At 44.1% G+C, this 20,471-nt stretch overlaps 1 protein-coding gene across 1 annotated transcript; it reads left to right on the forward strand.

Annotated features, from left to right (window-relative positions):
* The first annotated feature begins 510 nt into the window (after positions 1 to 510).
* LOC121609170 (vomeronasal type-2 receptor 1) lies at positions 511 to 7,053 on the forward strand. The gene is made up of 13 exons (XM_041940733.1): positions 511 to 734; positions 1,399 to 1,690; positions 1,884 to 2,126; positions 2,209 to 2,400; positions 2,513 to 2,638; positions 2,796 to 2,980; positions 3,182 to 3,302; positions 3,385 to 3,612; positions 3,763 to 3,886; positions 4,966 to 5,126; positions 5,214 to 5,526; positions 5,955 to 6,147; positions 6,732 to 7,053. Exons 1-13 carry the CDS (start codon positions 511 to 513, stop codon positions 7,051 to 7,053), a joined length of 2,724 nt encoding a protein of 907 aa, XP_041796667.1.
* The last annotated feature ends 13,418 nt before the right edge of the window (positions 7,054 to 20,471 follow it).

Raw genomic sequence — 20,471 nt, forward strand, 5'->3', positions numbered from 1 at the left:
AAGACTGTACAAGTTACCACATGCTGCTGCCAATTAACTCCTGGCCTGTGGCAGTTTCTCCTGTGCAGCCGACCTGTGTACAGACGCATAAACTGAAACTCATTTTACAACAGGAGAGACAGAGAAATGAAATGATGGGATGTTCATTTGAATTTATTTGATGTGTGCATTTTTGGTGGTCCAGGGTCTACTTTGTGCTTTTGGAGGTAGACAAAACCAGTTAAACACCATTTGAACCACAGTTGATAATTATTAACATTATTTTACACAACACTGGTATTTACTAAACTTAACAAAGTGCTTCCAGTCTATGTTTCACATGAATAAAGATTAATATGTCCTCAGTCAGTCGCTGTAATCCAGTGTCCTGCTCTTCACTTTTGCGCTGCTGAATCAGTTCTCAGGTTACCTCGTGCAGCACATCTCCCTTGAGAGCGGATAAGACACCTGTCACACTTTGCTGTCTGCCACAGCGAGAGCTCTCCCGACTACCTTCTGCGTCTACGTAGCATGGAGATCGGCCACTTTTTGCTTGGATTATGTGCCTTTCACCACTTTTACGGATCGGTTTCTGCGGAGTCCACGTGCAAGCTGAAGGCCAAGTTCAACCTGAGCGGCTACAAGGACGTGGAGAAGAAGAAGGTTGTTATTGGGGGGATGTTCCCTGTTCACATGCGTATTGCTTCCACTGATGGCAACACTTCAAGGCTGCCCGTCTCCTCTGGGTGTGAAGGGTGAGTGGACCTGCTGTTTCTTTTCATCATTGTGACTGTGTTGGCTTAGTTTCTTTTAACTTGAGTTGTTAGACTGTATTAGACTCTGTACAGGCATTCTCAGTGGGACCCTCCCAGCATCCACGGCTATTCTTTGTGGGCCCTCCTCACATGAGGGCCCTGCATACTCAGTCCCCTTTTCTCCCAGCCTTACGCACAGATCATAGATAATTTTAAAATATTTTTGCCCTTAAATGAGAAATATTTTTACATGATTTACTTAATTATACGTATCAACCACACAGTGTACGACTGTGGTCTCTTAACCTCGTGGTTTTACCACAGAAATCGAGACAGAGCAGGACAGGACCTCTGGGGCCAATTAGCAACAGTAGCACATATTATGGAGAAAGGCCTTCACAGAGTAGAACACAACAATAATCAGCAAGTCTGTGAACTGCCCTCTAGTGGCTAATTTAGGTAATAACTTCAAAAGAGAAAAAAGCAATTGTGAATGTGCTTTTTTTCATTCTTTCAAATCTGAAAGTCACAGATAATATCTACAATGTCTAAAAACAAGCATTTGGACTGACTGTTGACATTTTAAAAGACAAAAGATGCTTATTTATAACGGACTGAGGAAAACACACTGTCACCATGTCATCGCTCTCCCATCTTCCTCCAGGTTCAACTTCCGCACCTTCCGCTGGACGCAGACCATGCTGTTTGCCATCGATGAAATTAACAAGAGGAAAGACCTGCTGCCCGACACCGACCTGGGCTACGTCATCTACGACTCCTGCTTCACCATCTCCAAGGCCGTGGAGGGCACCCTCACCTACCTGACGGGCCAAGACGAGGCCGTGCCCAACTACCGCTGCGGGACCGGGCCGCCTTTGGCTGCTCTAGTGGGCGCTGGGGGCTCCGATCTGTCCATCGCCACGGCTAGGATACTTGGACTCTATCACTTCCCACAGGTAGGCTGGTGGTGAGTTACAGCCCCAAAAACACCTGTTTGGAACATTCAACAGGTAAACAGGTTGATTGGTAACAGGTGATAGGGTCATGATTGGGTTTGAAAGGAGCCACCACTTTGAGGTTCACCACTTTGTGAACACATGATTGTATGAAGGATGTTACTACATTATGTGTCTCCTCTGACATCTTTAGGTCAGCTATTCTTCAACCTGCTCCGCCCTGGAAAGTAAGTTCCAGTTCCCCACCTTCCTGAGGACCATTCCCAATGACAAGCACCAGTCTACAGCCATTGCCCAGCTGGTGCTACACTTCGGCTGGACTTGGGTGGGCACCATAGCTGCTGATGATGATTACGGCAAGTATGGCATCAAAGACTTCAAGGAGCAGGTGGAGGAAGCGGGTGTCTGCATCTCCTTCTCTGAGACCCTGCCCAAGGTAAACCGTTCGTCTTTCACAGAACACCATTTTTCTATACACGCACGCAGTACAATTCGTTCCTTCTTTTCACAATCTTCAGGTGAGTTCTCCGGAGGGCATCCAGCGTATTGTTCAAACCGTCGTCGAGTCCACGGCCAAGATCATTGTGGTCTTCTCGTCAGACGTGGACCTCAGTCCTCTCATCACAGAGCTGCTCCAGCACAATGTGACCAACCGCACCTGGATCGCCACCGAGGCCTGGGTCACCTCCGCTCTCATCATGCAGCCTGGGGTGAGTGCTCAGTCGAGCGATGATCAAGGAGTGAAAGCTCATTGATGGACTGACTGAAATTACAGTTCCAGATGTTTCAGAGGCCCTAACCAGTGTGACTGTTTTTATCCAGGTGAGCTCGGTGCTGGGTGGTACCCTGGGCTTTGGGATAAAAAGGGCTGCCATCCCTGGTCTTCAGCGCCATCTACTGAATCTGGACCCGTATGCTGACTCTCTCACCGAGGAATTCTGGGAGACGGTGTGTTCATTAAGATGGCTGATCGATCTCCCAAGTTATCACACATTATTAAGTGAAAACCTACGATGATGATCACTCAGTGGCAACATTAAATGTCATGCAGATGTCACACAAATCTAAAGAAAGTAAAGTTTGTGACCTTATTTTTGTCCTATAGTTGTTTAACTGCACATTGAGCTTTGGTAAAGCTCTGAAGCAGACCAAACAGAGGTCCAAGGAGGTAAACGGCACTCTGTCCAGGGCGGTGAGGGGGGTCCCTGATGGGCTGTGTACTGGGAGAGAGTCTGTGGCACAGCTCAATAACACCTACAGTGATGTTTCCGAGTTACGAATCACTTACAGGTCAGTTCTCGCTGTTCTTGTTGCTACTACAATACACAACGCCCTGTGAGCTGCAATAGGGACTATCTCTTTGATAGAAAAGTATTGAAGACATTATTTCTGAAAAGGCTGTGCTACACTGTGTGTGATTTGGTTGAACTAACCCTTTAATGATGGAAATGGAAATTTGAATGATGGTGTGCTTGATAATGACAACTACAGTGTGTACAAAGCTGTGTACGCTGTGGCCCACGCCCTGCACAACCTGGAGCACTGCGAAGAGGGACGAGGGCCATTCAACGGGAAAGACTGCGCTGACATCACCAACTTTGAGCCGTGGCAGGTAAGCCTGCCCAGGCGTGTGTGTGTGTGTACAACTATTCATATATGCATGTGTTTGACTCACGTGTGCCTCTCCTCCTTAGCTGATGTACTACATGAAGAACGTGCGTTTCAAAGTGCCGCACACGGGTGAAGAGATCTACTTTGATGAAGGGGACGTTGAGGGCTTCTATGACATCATTAACTGGCAGTTCAACAGTAACGGGGAGATATCCTACAACACCGTGGGACGCTACAATGGCTCTGCAGCCCCAGAGGACAGGATGACCATAATGAATGACTCCATCGTGTGGAACAATGACATGTTGGAGGTCAGCAGCATACTGATCTCGCACTCTTCTAGGTTATGTTTCATCCTATATTTGCGTCCAACTTTCTCTGGACTCTGTTCGTCTGTGCATGTTTGTGTGGCACACGCATGCACGGCTCTGTAATTCGGTGCATTTGTGCGTGTGTTGCAGCCACCTCGGTCAGTGTGCAGTGAAAACTGCCAGCCGGGCACCAGGAAGGGGATCCGGCAGGGAGAGCCGGTCTGCTGCTTCGACTGCATCCCGTGTGCCGACGGAGAGATCAGCAACACAACCAGTCAGTGCACAGCTTTCAGTGTGTCGCTGACATCTTATAAAGCTTTAACATCAATTACCCAAAGAACTGTTAACAGAGGGAGCAAAACAGACACTACAAAAACGAACACATCTATTATTTTACACTCATTCATTGTCTCCTCACTCTGAAATGGTGCTTGATCAGGAGAGTCTTCTTTGGGCTGATGCAGCCTGTCAGGTTTTAGAGGACAATTGCATCTTCTGGGTCTCTTGATACCTGGACAGTTTTAAGTCTGATTAACCAATAGCCTGATCAAACATTCTCCTACAAACACAGCTGTTTCTTTGGTGTGCCATGGCTGTCTGTCCTTGTTTGCTCATATTTGATTTGTCCAGTCTGTGTTTGTCCATGTTTGACGAAGTCTGGTCCATGCTTTCAAATGGACATTTACCTCACACTACACTTACTGTACCATTGTTTGGCTAACTTTAGCTAAAAAGTGCAGTGCCCAGCTGTGTTTCTAAAACCCATCCAAAGTTGAAAGGACAGGCTCTGGAAGGTCTCCCCTGGAATTTTATATGAAGATTAATCAAGAGTTATGTTTATTCATGTTGTCTACATTCCAATGTGATTCGCAATTCAAGGCGATCATCAGTCGCTCCCCTGGAGTCCCTGTAATTAGTGTTTTGACGTCCGGCAGCCTGTAATACAGCGCTGGTGCAACTCGAGAGAAGATTATCAAACCAGAGCTGTCTTTATTTTCCAGATCACACAAAGACGAAAACCTCCCTTGTGCCGTCTTCTTAATAACCTTTTTATACATTTTGCCCTTTTTTAAACACAACAGGGGTCTCTGAATTACAGTAGATATCCCCTTTACACGGTTTTGAGGTCATTTATGAAGTCGGCTGTTTTGTTTTAAAATCACACTCTAAGACAACTACCAATATTACAGTGCTCCCTGTTCTTGGAGAACGTTAGATTGGCATGCTTGGCTAAATAACACTGTACAAATGTTTGCTGTTGCTGTTCAGTGGCAACAAAACAGCAGAGACTGTTTCAAGGGGTGCACAACATCAGTCTAAACAACAACCCCCCCCTCACTCCCTACCTGACAGATGCTCGTGAATGTATCCTGTGCAGTGACGACGACTGGTCCAACGATGCTCATGATGCCTGTGTACCAAAAATCATCGAGTTCCTGGCCTTTGGAGAGCCCCTGGGGATCACTCTCATCGTCATCTCGGCCTTCGGAGCTCTAGTCACCATCGCTGTGGGGGTGAGACTCACACGGGGAAAACTTTTCCTCCTGGTGGAGAGTGAGGAGCTAAAAACTCAAATGCTGTATTTTCTTTTAATTCCCCAGGTGGTGTTTATTGTGAACCTTGGCACCCCTCTGGTGAAAGCCAATGATGCTCTGTTGAGTTTCTCACTGCTCTTCGCGCTGGTGGTGACGTTCCTCTGCTCCATCATCTTCCTCGGAGAGCCTCAGAACTGGAGCTGCATGACCAGCCAAGTAGCCCTGGCTCTGGGTTTTGCTCTCTGCCTTTCCTCTATTATGGGTGGGCCCACTTTTCTTGCACTGTCGTGTGCATATGTGTGTATATACACTGTACACCTGGTATGGTCCTCTGTAGTGTACACTTACATCTGCTACTGTGCTATCTCTCACACCTTCTGTGGCACTTATTTCACCCTTTTCTACAGCAACATCAAATTCATGCAATGTTATGACATTCTGATGTGTCTTTCGTTCAGGTAAGGCGGCAGTGTTGATGCTGAGAGCTCAGGCTCTGAAAGCGGCTCGTGCTAGAAGCAAAGCAGCTGCCAAAGCTGCAAAGGCCGCAGCAGAAGCAGCAGCCAACAGCGGCAGTCCTGACGTCATAGTGACCAACACAAATAACAACAACGACGCCAATGTAGGCCCAAACCCTGAAGTCGACACCCTCACCTGCGCCCACCAGAGGGCGATAGCTGCTGCGGCAACATTAATACAGGTTCATATGTTGGAGGAAAAAAACGGAAACTTACTCTGACCACCTCACGTTCGGAATATCAGATGATCCCGTTATATACTGACATTTCCCTTCTTCCTCACAGGCTATAGCGTGCACAGTGTGGCTCATCATCCTCCCCCCTCACTCGATCAAGAACACCTCGGCCCAGAATATAAAGATCATCCTCGAGTGTGACGAAGGCTCTGTGGTCTTCATCTGTTGCATCTTCGCCTATGACATCCTGCTGGCTCTGATGGCCTTCATCTTTGCCTTCATCGCCCGCAAACTGGAGGACCACTTCAGGTGGGAAACACGCAAGGTTTGAGGGAACACAGAGGAACATTTAGACGTTCATTCTCCTGGCAGCCACTAAATGGACACAGTGTAAAATAAACTATATTCTCGTATAATATTTCTGCATTGTAGTTATAACTCACTGATTTCAAGTCACGCTTAGATATACCTCAAACATTCTGTAATATGTTCTGTATAGAAATCTGTTTCAAAACTGATCCTAACATTGATTTTTGTCCAAAAAAAAAAAAAATGCCTCCACATTAGAAAACATGACAGTAAGATTATAGGGCAACATGTTTAGAGAGATTATTTTCCTCATCTTCTGTCCTCATCTATGTGCACACATCAGAGGGGATTATATGAAATTAGACATCTGGCACACACACATGCGAAGACATTGATGTTAATCTGTGAAGTGTTAATAGGTGTAGAGCATCAAGTTTGTACTTTTCTGATTTAAAATCCTTTTATAATTTTTTCGACCAACCATTGAGATTTCAGGCATTAATCCTTTTCTTGCTGAGACGTTAAGGAATCAAGAACAGTTTGACACTTCAGAGGCATAATGCACGTTTCTTGCTGTCTCCCAGTGAGGCAAAGTGCATGACCTTCGGCATGCTGGTCTTCTTCATCGTGTGGATCTCCTTCGTCCCAGCTTACCTCAGCACACGTGGCAAGTTCATGGTTGCTGTCCAGATTTTTGCCATCCTGGCCTCCAGCTTCGGCCTGCTGACCTGCATCTTCCTGCCCAAGTGTTACATTCTCTTGGTCAAACCTGAACGCAACACGGAGGAGGCGATGAGGCCCCGCGCCAAACCACGTGACGGGACCTCCACCGGGACATCAGCCTCACTCAATACAGCTGCCACTGAGGTCACTGCTACAACTGCATCCACCGCTATTGATGATTAGTGGAGCAGTGCAAAGAACTAAACTGAAGATAATGTAGGTGGCACTGCTTTACTTGGCAACTGGTCCAGCTGATTAGAGTTCCTAGTCTTGTTATTCACATATATTTTACAATCATCATGTTTGGTTTACAATTAATGGACGAAATATATTCACAAAATATTTATATTTACACTGACTGTGTGTCAAGATCAAGTGGATCCTCACATGCATCCATGAGGAAAGAAAACCCCTACCTCAACAATTACTCAACATCTCAAAAATGCATTTTCAAAAACACTCCTTCAGACTTGTGCCGTCAAAGCTGCTGTTCTTGCTGTTGTGGTGGTGGAATTGAAATTAAGGCAAGGTTTACCTCAGATATTTTACTGCTGCATTACCAGCTGCAAATGAAATTACAGGCATTTAGCTCATGATTCCTGTCAAAATATTTGTATGAAAGGTTTACACCTGAAACTTCAATTTATTTTACCACAGTAACCTGTCAATGTAGTAAATATGTGTGGTACTCTGTAAGCATTTCCTAACAATATAATAAATGATGATTTTCTGTCACCGTAATATGTGTTTTTATTTCCAAAGCAATATATTCATTTTCAGATCATTTTTAGTCAAACACTGGTAAAAATCCAGTCAATATTTGCGCTGCACTGCATCAACTATATAATGTATTTACTTATGGCCACTAGGGGGACTCCTGCTAAATGAAAATAAATGAATGAACAATGAACATGTGTAGAGTTACTGCGAGTGCTAATGTCCACTGGAAACTCCCATGTGCTGATCTAATCAACAGAGCGTTAGACGTTTGTGGCACACAGGGAAGGACTTTAAAGCTGCACCAATAACTATAGATGTATGTTTTTATTAACAATGGATCAAAAGACTGTGGTGTGAATGTTGCTCATATGTCAAACCCACAGAAAGCTACAGTGTCTCCTCTGGCCGTAGTCCTTGTCCTGGTGTTATGGGGCACAACCTCACCGTGGTGGTCTTATCAGTGCTGTTTCCAGCCACAGCAGGCAGCAGCTTTCAACAAAAAGATAAACCACAAACCAACCTCCTGCCTGGCAATAAAGAACAGCCAGAGGAGAGCCTCGAGAAGCTAAAAAGACTAATATTTTCCTCAGGGGTCGATGAAGAACAAGCTGAGCTGATACAGAGCCAATTTTGGGCTTAGATTCATCAGGTGGACAGAAACACGACTCCAAATGAATCATGATGTTGCCAGCTGTATCTGCTGGATGTGTAAATAGGCAACTGCTTGTTCACTGCAGTAGCTTTATCAGCTGATATGTCAGATGTCGATCAGCTTGTCCTGCTCCAGGAGAGGATCTGTAAGTCAGAAACACAGCAGGGCCCCAGAGTCAACTGCTGCTCCTCTACACAGGCACTCGCTGAGTTTTCTTATGGGTGAAAAGGATGAACAAGGACAGGGTAGAGAGGCATCTGTGAGGAGGCCAGAGTGATCCAGCAGAGGGAGCTGCAGGAAGCTGCTGAGGGAATAAACATGTTGGTTGCTCTGCTGACTCTGCTGCCACCACAACTTAGTCCTCATGCACACATAGAGAAGCATAGAGGATAGTGATTTAACAGAAGGAAGCAAGCCTAAGTGTATATTACATTAGAATATATATTCACAATCACAACATTTTATATGAGGGAGTCTTTTGATATTAAGATTCTTCTCACTGTGAAGACTGGCGCAGACTCCAGTTGTCATCACTTCCTGTTTTATTTTGTTGTTACTCGCCTTTTGGCATTCCAGTTTGTTTTTACTTCCTGCCATTGCCTGCCAGTTTTACTTGTCACCTGTTCTCTATCATCCAATCAGTCCTGCCAGTGCTCCCAGCTGTTCACTACCTGTCTGCCAGATTGTTTTAGTTCTCCTTTGCAGATAAGTTTTCCAGCTGTTATAAGTACCTTTGTCTTTCCTTGTGTCCCTAGTTTATGTCTCCTTACTGTTTTGTTTAAGACTGCAAGCTATTCAGTAAACACTGGAACTTTTGGACATGAATTCAGTGGTTTTTTGCATGATCCCTGCATTTTGAGTTCTGGCCATCGCACTCACAATTCTGCTGACTGTAGAAAGTCTGTTTTTCAGTTGCAGTTGGAATACGTGTGATGTGGATGTTGCTGAAAAGATGAGAGGGAGCATATCGAACAGTAAGACCTGGGACAGTACTTTGCTAAACACCAACACGGCAGAGAGACTCCTGATTTTAAAATAAAATTAGTGTTATTTCATGCATCTAGTATATTATTTTTATCATTTTCATTGGACAGCTGAGCCTATTATCCACATGTGTTTAAAATGGCTGTTTTCTGGCCATCTGTGCATTGTGCTTACGTTGCAGTGTGTGCGCTCTCGCTCATGAACACGTGGCTTTCCAGGAAGCTGTGAACTGTGTCCAACCAAAGCTGTCACTGCGGAGGGCGATAAATTCTGCTGGTGACAGAGCGGTGAAGGAATGTGTTTATAATTTATTGTCAGCTGACGGGAGTGGACAGGAACAGTAGTGCTAAATCAAGACAAAGTGTGTGCACGTGCATCACTGTGTGTGTGTGTGTGTGTGTGTGTGTGTGTGTGTTTCCATGCATGCACTAATGTTAATTTGCAGGAGTTATTTTCAATCAACACTTTATTTTATCACTTTGTGAGGTCGACAGACTCTGTTACAGTTTGCCTTGTAATTTCCATTCAGTGTGCAATGAATTCTTGAAATCTCTGTTTTTTTTTCTTTGTCTGATTTTGCTGGTTCAAGTGCAAAATAGTGCAAAATGTTCCTTCATGACACGTGTCTGCTTAAAAGAAGAAAATGTAACCGTATCTATTTTTGATTTCTGGAAAGCATCACACGTCCTGCTCATTAGCACCATCACACCCGCACTGCTTCAAGACCACTTCTGTGAGTTCTTCTCCACACTGTACGCCTGACGGACTTCACGTCTTTCATTTGTCTTTCTCCGTTTCCATGTGATTAATAAAGAGCTTACTGAGAGAGGCACAATCCAAATGAGCCACCGGGCCAGTGTCATTTGTTTCTTTTCCAAATGAGCGGCCAGCTAACATCCTTCAAGTGAACTGTGTTGACTGAAGGCTGTTGACGGTCTGCTGTTGAATGGAGGATGAGGAATTGATCAACATTTAATCACTGAAGGCAGAAACTCTGAAGAGATGCAGGGAGGAGTCGCACTAATCACCAAGACGAAATTGTCTTGGTCTTGTGATTAATCATTGTAGTGGCTGACGGGTAATCACTCAAAATGATTTATAGAGAAAGTGAGGCTCCTTTGAGGTGTTCCTTTTTAGTCTGTTTCTGTTTGTGTGTATGTGGGTGTGTTGGCAAAAGCTTGTTAAAGCTTCGTGTGCAGACGAGAATAAAATGAGTAAGTTCAACATACCAGCAGAGGGACATGCTAACTGACACTGATGCTGCTGCAGTAAATCCTGGACATGTTTCACATTAGAGCCTCATGTTTACCATTGATCAGTAATAAAGCCACAGCCTGCAGAATAGCTTCATGTGCTTTGGCATAGATCTTTTAAATGTTTATTCACACAAAAACAATTAGGATGTGACTGTGAATTAAAGGCTGCAGAGCCTTATGAAAGGTGATGCGTTCACTAACATGGACACAGTGTCTGAACAGCTTGACTATTGTTAGTGATTATGAATCTTTGACCTGAACTGAAAGGGCTATTCTCTCAGTTGGTGTTTTGATGATGGTTGCTGTCATTTCAAAATCTCCCACAGGAGGTCTGTTGACTGTGAAGATCGGAGCATGTGATTGACATTTATCAAGCCATTCAGTGACCTTCGTGCTTTGAGCGAAAGCGTCTGCATTATGTTTCTTTCCTTTAGTTTGTCACTCGTCTGTGTGATATGTAAGTCCAGCAAATAACCACATTATAAGCATCTGAAAAGGGTGAAGGATGCTTTGAGCTCCTGCTGAGTCACACGTGTGTGTGTGTGTGTATTACTCATACACTCAACATTTCATTATGAAGTAAATGTTGTTTGTACAGTGTAATGGCTGTAGAATAATGACACCACCATAATTTAGATCGGTTCTCTATAAGGCTGGCTTTCACTCTCGAGAACATGAAGGCAGACTTGCACCATTTCCATCTGCTTTCATGTCTCCATTATACATGAAAGCAGATGTCAATGCCAACCCCTGCTGTAGTTAATTGCTTGCATGAAGCAAAACTCAAACTATGTTATTACACCATATAAAATTCTGTGTGTGTTAGTCTGTGTGTGGGCATATCACAAGACTGAATTTCAATTCTTGTGTGATCTTGTGTAATTCATAGTGACAAATTCTCTGCTCTGAAGACATTTATTTTCATTTTTATGTGTAAATCCTCAATGTATAATAAGATTTAAATGTGTGAGAGCTAAAAGACCACAAGTGAGGCATTACATGAAACTACTCCCGTTATACATGAAAGGTGGAAGGAGCTTCAATATATATATTCAACATATTTCTCCTCTTATGTGATATTGCATAATTCATTATTTGATTGTACTAATTTCTCATGAAAGATAATTACATGGCTGCTATTCTGAATGAATGAATGACTCCGTCTAATAACTGAGTAGACTGTAGGCGAAAATGGAGGCCAAAGAGAGGTGCAGAGACCCAAGTGTGCTCCTCCTAATCTAATAGTGGAAGGAGCAGCTGTTTCTATTTGCTCCAGATAGTTTAGCACCTTTGTTGTTGTGTATATGTGTGTGTGTATGTCTGTGTTTTACCTCTCCAATGACACTCTCGTCTGTATCCTTCGTCACCCTGTCACCATTCCTTCACTGCCACTCACACATCTGGACTAACTGTAAACCCACTTTGTATCTGCAATCATTTACATCTCCTGCTGTTTCTCCTCTTGCTGTCTGATGGGTTGCGCATGTAGACTGCAGGGGCCTCTATCAAACTCCAGGCTGCTGCTGCAGTCTATCAGACCTGCGATAGAGTGCATCAACATGCCTTAAAGTACATAGAAAATGAATAAATTAATGTCAAAGGTATCAGACACACTGGCACTGAGGCATTCAGGCCTTTGTCTAATGCTGACTGAAGTTAAGAGGTTGGTAAGAGGTCCTACATTTGCACTTATGAGCATCTGTCCTCTCTGTCCTTACACTAATTAACTACATGGAACTGATTATACAAATGATGCATAGTACAACCTACCACAGCAGGTACACTCACCTCCTCTCCTTACAACTTTCCTGTATTACTGTAGTACTGTGTGGTACATCAGCTCTGTCTTGACCTGTGACTAAAAAATAATCGTGAAATAGTTCCATCACTGATAAAGACAAAGGCTGTTATCACACCAGGCAATCTGCCGATGATTATCAGACTAATCGAATTGTATGTGACATTTTAAGAGAAAGAGTTGAGTGTAGTGTGTGTGTGTGTGTGTGTGTGTGTGTGTGTGTGTGTGTGTGTGTGTTTGCAATCTACACTGTATCAGCTTGCGTCCCAGGGGTTCAGGATAAAGGACTTGATGACGACATTACAGGGAAGTCAGATTGGATTCACTTTGTGTGACTCTCCTCACTCTCCTGACCTTGAGGGACAACAGGTCATCCAGTCGACGTGCTGTGTGCAGGCCTTTGTGTTCTGTGTAAAGGCCTGTGTCTGCTGTTTGCAGGCCTGTGTGTGCCATGTCAAAAATGCCATGTGCTGTTTTACCCAACAAGGCTCATGGTCAGTGCACTAAATATATACTGAGAAATGAGAAATTAATCCCTAACAATGGAAAAGTGTTCACGCTCTGAGGCATGTAAGATCTGCCAAACTATTACTACTACTGCAAATTACTGAATTAATACCTTAAATGCACTTGGGCAAAGTGCTTCATGGTAAAACTGTGTGCGACATTGCCTGCAATGTTGAACAGAACCAGGAATATTGAAGGGACCGCTACCTTGGTCTAAATGTTAATGTTAAAAAAATTTCAGTCAGGTGATGTTGTTCTAACTTTTTAGGGTATTTATTATAATTTTGCCCAAGTGGTAGCTGACTAATGCTTAAAGGACACTGCACAACCCTGCAGCAAACTGCAGAACTCATTCCAGTGCAAATTAGCTGCTGACCACAGACACAGACAGAGGTTTGCCCTCGGTCCCCTCGCCCTGTGCACCCAGCACTGACCCCAACCTTTCCCCCAAAGGCCCCTCAAGTCCAGTGAGCTATCAGGGTCTCATTACCTGGCTGAATAATTCAAGGCTGACACTCCATCGCTGATCTCTTCACTTGACCTCTGAGGACACCAGACTCTGAGTATCCGCTTAGATATCAGAGGATCCTCAGACCACACGGCTTGACTGCATTCCATTTAATGGACGAGTACACTTGTCTAACCTGCTAATGACTAGCACATCCACTTTATTGTATTTCCTCACTGTCCCACACAAGTAAGCTCATATTTGTCATTATCATACTTATAAAACTAAGACTTACTATGGCTCTACACCACAGTACAACAACAATGTTTCTGTTTTTCTATGGTCTTTGTTTATCTGCAGGCAATGGTGCTAATGTTTTGCTTGGGACATGCGTTGGCCCCAGTCTTTTAGCTTGCTATGATGCATGTTGTCATCTAGTGCATAGTTAAGACCCCTTCTTGGAAAGAACACATCAATCAAAATTTCAAGAGTTAAATCTGCCAGTATCATCACAGTAGATCGCATAAGATGAAAACTGAGAGCCTGATGGTGAGCTTCTACAATTTCTCCCTCTGATATTTCAGTCATCTTTGCAATTAAATATTACAGATGAAATCAAACCTTTATAATTTGATTTACTGCTTTTAATCGGCTCACATTAAATTCAAAAGATTGTTCAAACATTTTTTAAAAGAACCAAAATTAAAACATAGTGCTGCCTGTTTCACCTCCAGGACAGCTAACTCTCATCCTTTGGTTTGGAAAGTGAGCCAGCACTTTACTTAGCCGGCTTTCATAATAAATGAACTCCACGTGGCCCAGATTCTCTCTGTGGCTCTCTCCCTCCTCCTTTACTCACCCTCCTCTTTTCCTTAAACAGGCTGACTTTGAGCTTTGACTAAACTTGTGTTGAGTCAGGTGGTAAAGGGCCACATCAGCCCCCTGCACTCCCACAGTACCTGACACAAATTAGCATCTCATCAGCATGCACCCCCCCGCCCTCATGCATCTCCCAGGTCCCACCACTCACCTTCTGTTAATATACTTTCCCCCTCTTTGCACAGTGCTGCTTTGCTGTTTTGTGTCCCTCTCTCTGGTGCATTCAGGCAAAAAATAAAGTTTATACCTTGTTGGGCTTGTTGTACGCTTCCGTGGTCAGAGAAAGTCTCCAGAAAAGTCTGCTTTAAAGTTGTCAAGAGGGAATCCATAAAAGATGCCCAGAACTTGTATTTGAACTTTGAACTTGCAGCAGAACACACACACAAATGGAAGCATAATTAAACACAAAACCTCACACAGAGCCTCTATATGTGAACACAGAGGCTGCAGTGCTAATTTGCATCGTAAATTCCAAATATAGTGGTGACATAACAATTTTGGGAAGGTGGAGGAAAATGTAACGGAAGCTGCACGTCTGGAATACTACACATTTCTAACATCTGTGCTCACATATTTTGACTTGTGTTCAGCCAAAACATGTTTGCGTCTTCATGCCTGGAAAAGGTGTAAATTTGTGTTTTTGCCACCGCAGCCTGGAGTCTTATGACAGAAGGAATGGTGTTAAGGCTCCAAGACTCCGAAACGGTCCAGGAGGAGTATAAATATAGAGTCGTCACTAGTACCAACCCTGAAGATAAAAAAACAACAACCTGTGAGTGCCAGTGTGCATGCGGTGTGTGTGAATGATTGCTAATAGCTCTACTTCAAACAATTCCCACTGTCTTTGTTGCTTACATCTACATTCAAATGCAGAGTATCTATTTAATTCTCAAGTTACCACCTACACTTTACTTTTGGTTGTCAGTGTGCATTGTATGTTTGTATTGTCTGAGCTCAGGCGTGTGCAGTTTATGTGTCTACTCTACAATTTCTTTTATGTTTGTTTTAGCACTTATTTCTAGACACGATCTGTGTGTCTGTCTGTGTGACTTTGTGTGAGTGTGTACGCATTGTCGACACCCTGGCATGTTTGGTTCCCTCCTTTTAGGCCAGGGCAGGCGGTGACGAGACAAGGAAACCGGGATCCTGTTTCAGGCTGGATGAAGCTATAAGAGACCAGACAGCACACTGCACAGACAGACAGACAGAAAGACAGAGAGAGACAGACAGACAGAAAGAGTTCAGAATCAACAGACAGGAAGCTGGTTTGATAACAAAATTCGGGAGGGATATGTTGAGAGTTTGACAGCTGCCGAGGATGGCCAAAAAGTAGAGAGACAAGGGTCTGACAGTCAGGCAAAACAAGTCTTCCTGAGACATCCATCCCTCTCTGAAGCTGGAGTGATCCGTCAGAAAAGGAGACGAAGGAAACTCTTGGGAACCCGAAGCTCCTCCTCTTCGCCTTGCTCTCTGAACTCTGCCCTTGAGGGGAGGGGGCACCCTCTGGGGCCATGCTAGCCGCCCGGAGCAGCGGAGGGGGCGTCGGGGGGCCCGGCGGCGGACACCAGCCGCCCCACGTGCACCGCAAACAATCGGTGGCCTCTCTCAGCGGGACGAGAGCCCACCGCAGCAACTCCCAGGATGCCAAGCGCGGCTCCTCATCCGGGAAGCAGGGGGCGCAGCACAGACACAAGGCGGCGCTGATGAGAGAGATGGAGACCAACTGGTACCTGAAAATGTTTGGACTGGGCAAAGAGGACACGGTCTCATGTAAGACTGGCATGCCCTACAGGTCAGTTCAGCCCTGTGAGTGTGTGAGTCTGTATGTGTGAGACACAGCTTAAATAGCGGCCATGCAGCGCTGCAAACAGATTGAGGGCCTCGTGCACTGTGCAGAACTGCTTGTTGATGCACAAAATCATTTGGCTCCATGAGCAAATTCATCTGAGAAGTGCTTACCCACTCCTATACACACACACACCCACACACACACACCCAGAAGTATTAAGGGCTTTTTGCTTCTCTGCACATCATTAACACTGCGATCAGTAACAGTGTGTTTGTGTGTGCGACATACCGTTCGTACACATGGTGGATGTACGCTGATAGATTGTTCAAGTATTTTTGGGCTGGGCCATCAGGGCCGTCTGACAACAAGTGGTTCCCCTCCTGTCCTCTCATTTCATTTGTGAGCTCTGTGTGTCACAGGAGTCACGCTGCTCATAACGACCCCCGGCTTAGAGTTGTGTCACCTGATCTGGCCGTAATGCTAACAGCCAGCATCTGTCTTGCTGCATTAGACTGTGTTGACATCTTCTAACACCATGGTGACATAACATATGGAGGCTGGAGGGAGGGTTTTGGATCTTGTCTGTGTGACGGACTGACAGAAGGCACCAGTGTTGTTGGTTTCCAGGCTGTGACGTGCCTGACAATTTCCACTTTTGGAAGTTGGAATATTGGTGCAGCGAGTGGTGGTGATCTTGTTTTCCCGTCTCTCCCGTTCTCCGTGGCCTCTCGTTTTTCTCACACATGGATATTTTCAGGATTGGGTTACCCCCCCTCTTCCCTCTCGCCGCTCTACTCTTTAAATTCCTAATCCGTCTGTGTCCCATTCCAATCATTCAAGCCTGAAGCACCACATTCATTTCTCTGTAGTCCAGCCATTCTCCTCTCCTCTTATCTCCTCTCGTCTTATCTCCTCTCCTCTCTTCCTCCCTCTGTCTTTATTCTCCACCCTCCCTGCTAGATTTGGCTCCGTTCGCTCTCTAATTTAGAAAAACAAAGCAGAGCTGAGACAAGGATGATTGAGAACCAAGGACGCAGCGTGGCGACAAAATGTAGAGGTCCGCCCAATGTTTGTGGATCAATTTACTTCGCAGAGCAACAAAGCAGAAGATTTCATAATTCAAAAGGATTTCTAGAATCCAATTTTGTTTGTTCACTGTTCAGAGAAAGTGAATTGGCAGAAGGTTTCAGGATCACACCGTATGCACGGCTCAGCTGTGAACTGACAGAAGCAGCAAGATATTTTTGTCAGGAACTTCAATCTGTCACATGTTTCATGTAAGATTTCTGTTTATATGAGAGGAAACAGAATGCTGAGACAAGATCATGTCATCTCGGACATCTAAGGTTATCTTCAAAAGTGATTAGCTGCTGACCTTGAGTCTTAAATATTTGTTTTAATGAGACTAACTCCCCGGCCCTTGTGTTGCCGTGCGTATTGCCATCATTGTTGTTCATCCCTATTGCAACCAAACTATGATTCATGTGCATTAAATTTGTACAGTGCAGTGTTATTATTCAGTGTTTATACAGAAGTAGACTAATATAATACAATGTTGAAATTTTAAATATTCAGCCATGATTACAGCCTCTTCCTAACCTTTCACCAGTGGCTCTGTTTGCAGAGATTTAACTTTACCATACTGACTATCGACTAGCTGATCAGCTGGTTTGTTTAGCAATCTTGACCTAATCCATGTCCTCAGAATTGCATTTCTCAAATTTGCAGGTGCAGAGTGCAAAGTTAGCATTGTCCATCGTCAAAACAGCCACAATTCCGAAAATACCAGAATTTTCCTTAAACATAATGCCAATGGTAAGATGGTGAATAAGTTAAAATACGGCACTTTGTTTTATCGATCAGATCTACCTTTTACACAGCCGCTGTGCTCAGGCCACAAAATCCTTCTTCAACCCGTGACCTCGCTTTGCATCCTCCACATCTCCTCTAATCATGACACAGCACATCCTCATACCTAAACGTCTGCAGGCTGTCATTATCAGGTGTAGTTCATGGGTAAAAAATTGGAACAAAGCTTCAGCATGAACACATGTCACATGTCATCTGAAAACTGAGGGAAAATGTGCCAAATCCAGACATGTGTCTAATGCTGTGTCAGGGTGTTATTTCTAATATTAATCAAGAGTTGGCGTGGTGACATGTTGGTGGCTGCACACTTCACATGCTCTTTATTTACAGGCCCATAAAGATATGATGAAAGCCTCTCGTGGCTTGACTGAAAGATTGACGGGTGCATGTGGGGTGTGAGGAGTGTGTGAGTGTGTTTAATAGGTATGTTTCCGAAGTGATGAGCTCAATGGACCACCAATAAAAAGAGGGCTACAGTGTGTGAATCACTATAAGATTAGCACGACCTTCACACAAACACACACACACACACACACACACAATTACACATACTGTATACTCACACACAGACAAAAAAAAGGCATTGTGTGATTCATTCCGTGTGGAGAATCAATACCGATCATTAGTGTCTGATCACTGGGACACCATTGTTATAATGGGGGCTCTGCCTTCCACTTGAAAGAACGACTACGATTGACTCTGACCTAGAAAAGACGTGAGCATGAGATGAATCCCTCCAAAAGTCTCTTTCTCGTCAATCAGCCAACTCGTGCCTCACACACACACACACACACACACACACACACACACACACACACACACAGGCTGTCTGCCAGCTCTTCTCTCTGAGCCCTTGACATGGATGCCAAACAGCATGCGATGGCTGGATATGTCCCCCACTCATTTGAATCAGAACAATTGCTGCAATTTTTAGCTCTCCAGTGATTCTGCATAAAAACTGGGGCAGAATATCGCCACAAAAATCCCAGGCTGAGCTAAAAATATCCCTTTCTTGCCTAAAAAATATATGTTACTCCCTACTACAAATTGATCTAATGGCAATGTGTTTACGATAGAGACAGAGTGTGTAAATTGTTCCTTCTCTTAAATGTCAATATGTAAGTACTGAAAATCAAACTCATGTATTCTGCCTCAATACATCAAAGAAGCTGTGTTGGATTTTCTGTCACGGCAAATAATAATACAAATCACTTTTCGTGTTTTCCTTTTGATGGTTTCTGTTATTGTTTGTATGCTATCATGTGCACACAGAGGCTGCCATTTTTGTGCTGTCTTGGGATCGTCTTGCTCATATTGGTAGTTGTGTTTTCACTAACAAAATCTAATCTTCCGTTATTCTGAGGAGACACAGGCAAGTTTGATCCACACAGTTGTTGAAAAATCATCACAATATTCAAAGCATTTTTTCTTCCCTAAGACAAGTAGGGAAGTAAGGGGACTTGATTGGTTGAAACAATGACAGCCAACAGTATCAGTGCCCCACTCTAACCAGGTATTGGTTTTATGCTTCCTCACACCAGAGGCACCAGAGACAAAGGTGTGGCAACATGACACTCTCACATGGAGAACAACAACAGTTCCAAAAACAGTTCCAGCAGGGCTTGATGGATGAAGCATGGGGGTAATAAGATACATTTTCGCACTTTTTTGATGTAGCCAATCCAGAAATTATAGCTGAACAGTGACTCTTCTTGGTTCATCTTTGAAAACCTTTTAGACGATTTAAATGACAATCCGATCAAAAGAAGAGCCTTAAGGGAGCTGAAATGCCCGTACCTTTGGTACAGTCAGTGTAATATAATGTTATCATGCTCTTTATGCTCTCACCCTTCAGCTTTAAGCTGGTTCAGATTTCCAGTGATAAAAACAATGGGATTTGGTAGAGAATGTAGGCCAGCACGCTGGTGTTAAACAGGAGCAGGACAGTCCCTGAGGGCAGGAGACTGATCACTGGCATAATTATTACTGCCATAGAGTCAGATGGCACAGAAGGAGCCTCCTCATTCAAGTAAACCACACGTAGATATTGCATTATATACATATTGCTGATGGCGGTTGGGAGGTTACAACAGACAAAAACTTCAGTCATCTGAGCTTTTTGTTTTAGTTCATCCACAAAAAATGTATACAGTATTATGCTATGCTGCTCTGCTTGTTCTGTTTCTATCATGCTGTTCTCACTGGATAATTATCAGACATATGCAATCATCATATAGGGATTCACTCACTGGAAGGAGTGCACGTGGGGGTGGTAGGGGCAGAATGAAAGAAGAAAGATTGGCTAATTAGTCTCAGGGAAGATGAAGCCTGAGAATGAAAAATAGGTGAAATAACAGCTAAGAGGAGAGAAAGTGAGAAAAACATAAAAACAAAAGCCTCATATGGCAGTATTCCCATACTCACTGCCATAACCCCCAAATGCCCCCCCCCCCCCCTGCTCTCTCTTCCTCCCTCTATCCTCTCCTCCTCTCCCTCTTTTTCTGGTATTCTTGTCAGTGACTCACCTGCCCGCATGCTAGGCGGCTCAAAGCAGAATGTGACTGTTCTCCAGAGCAGAGGCCAAAATGAAAGAGAAAGAATAACACACAGACAAAAAAAATACCAAAGTGGGAGTGAGAACAGTGACGCAACTGTAAGATTAATCGTGGATTTTATTGCAAACCATTAATTGTTACTGT

Source organism: Chelmon rostratus, chromosome 7 (genome assembly GCF_017976325.1).
Source record: "Chelmon rostratus isolate fCheRos1 chromosome 7, fCheRos1.pri, whole genome shotgun sequence".
Taxonomy (NCBI): domain Eukaryota; kingdom Metazoa; phylum Chordata; class Actinopteri; order Chaetodontiformes; family Chaetodontidae; genus Chelmon; species Chelmon rostratus.

Coding starts and splice junctions, on each gene's coding strand:
- LOC121609170 (XM_041940733.1), top strand. CDS start 511: ATGGAGATCGGCCACTTTTTGCTTGGATTATGTGCCTTTCACCACTTT. Junction 2,401..2,512: donor CTCTCATCATGCAGCCTGGG/GTGAGTGCTCAG, acceptor GTTTTTATCCAG/GTGAGCTCGGTGCTGGGTGG. Junction 2,639..2,795: donor CCGAGGAATTCTGGGAGACG/GTGTGTTCATTA, acceptor TTTGTCCTATAG/TTGTTTAACTGCACATTGAG.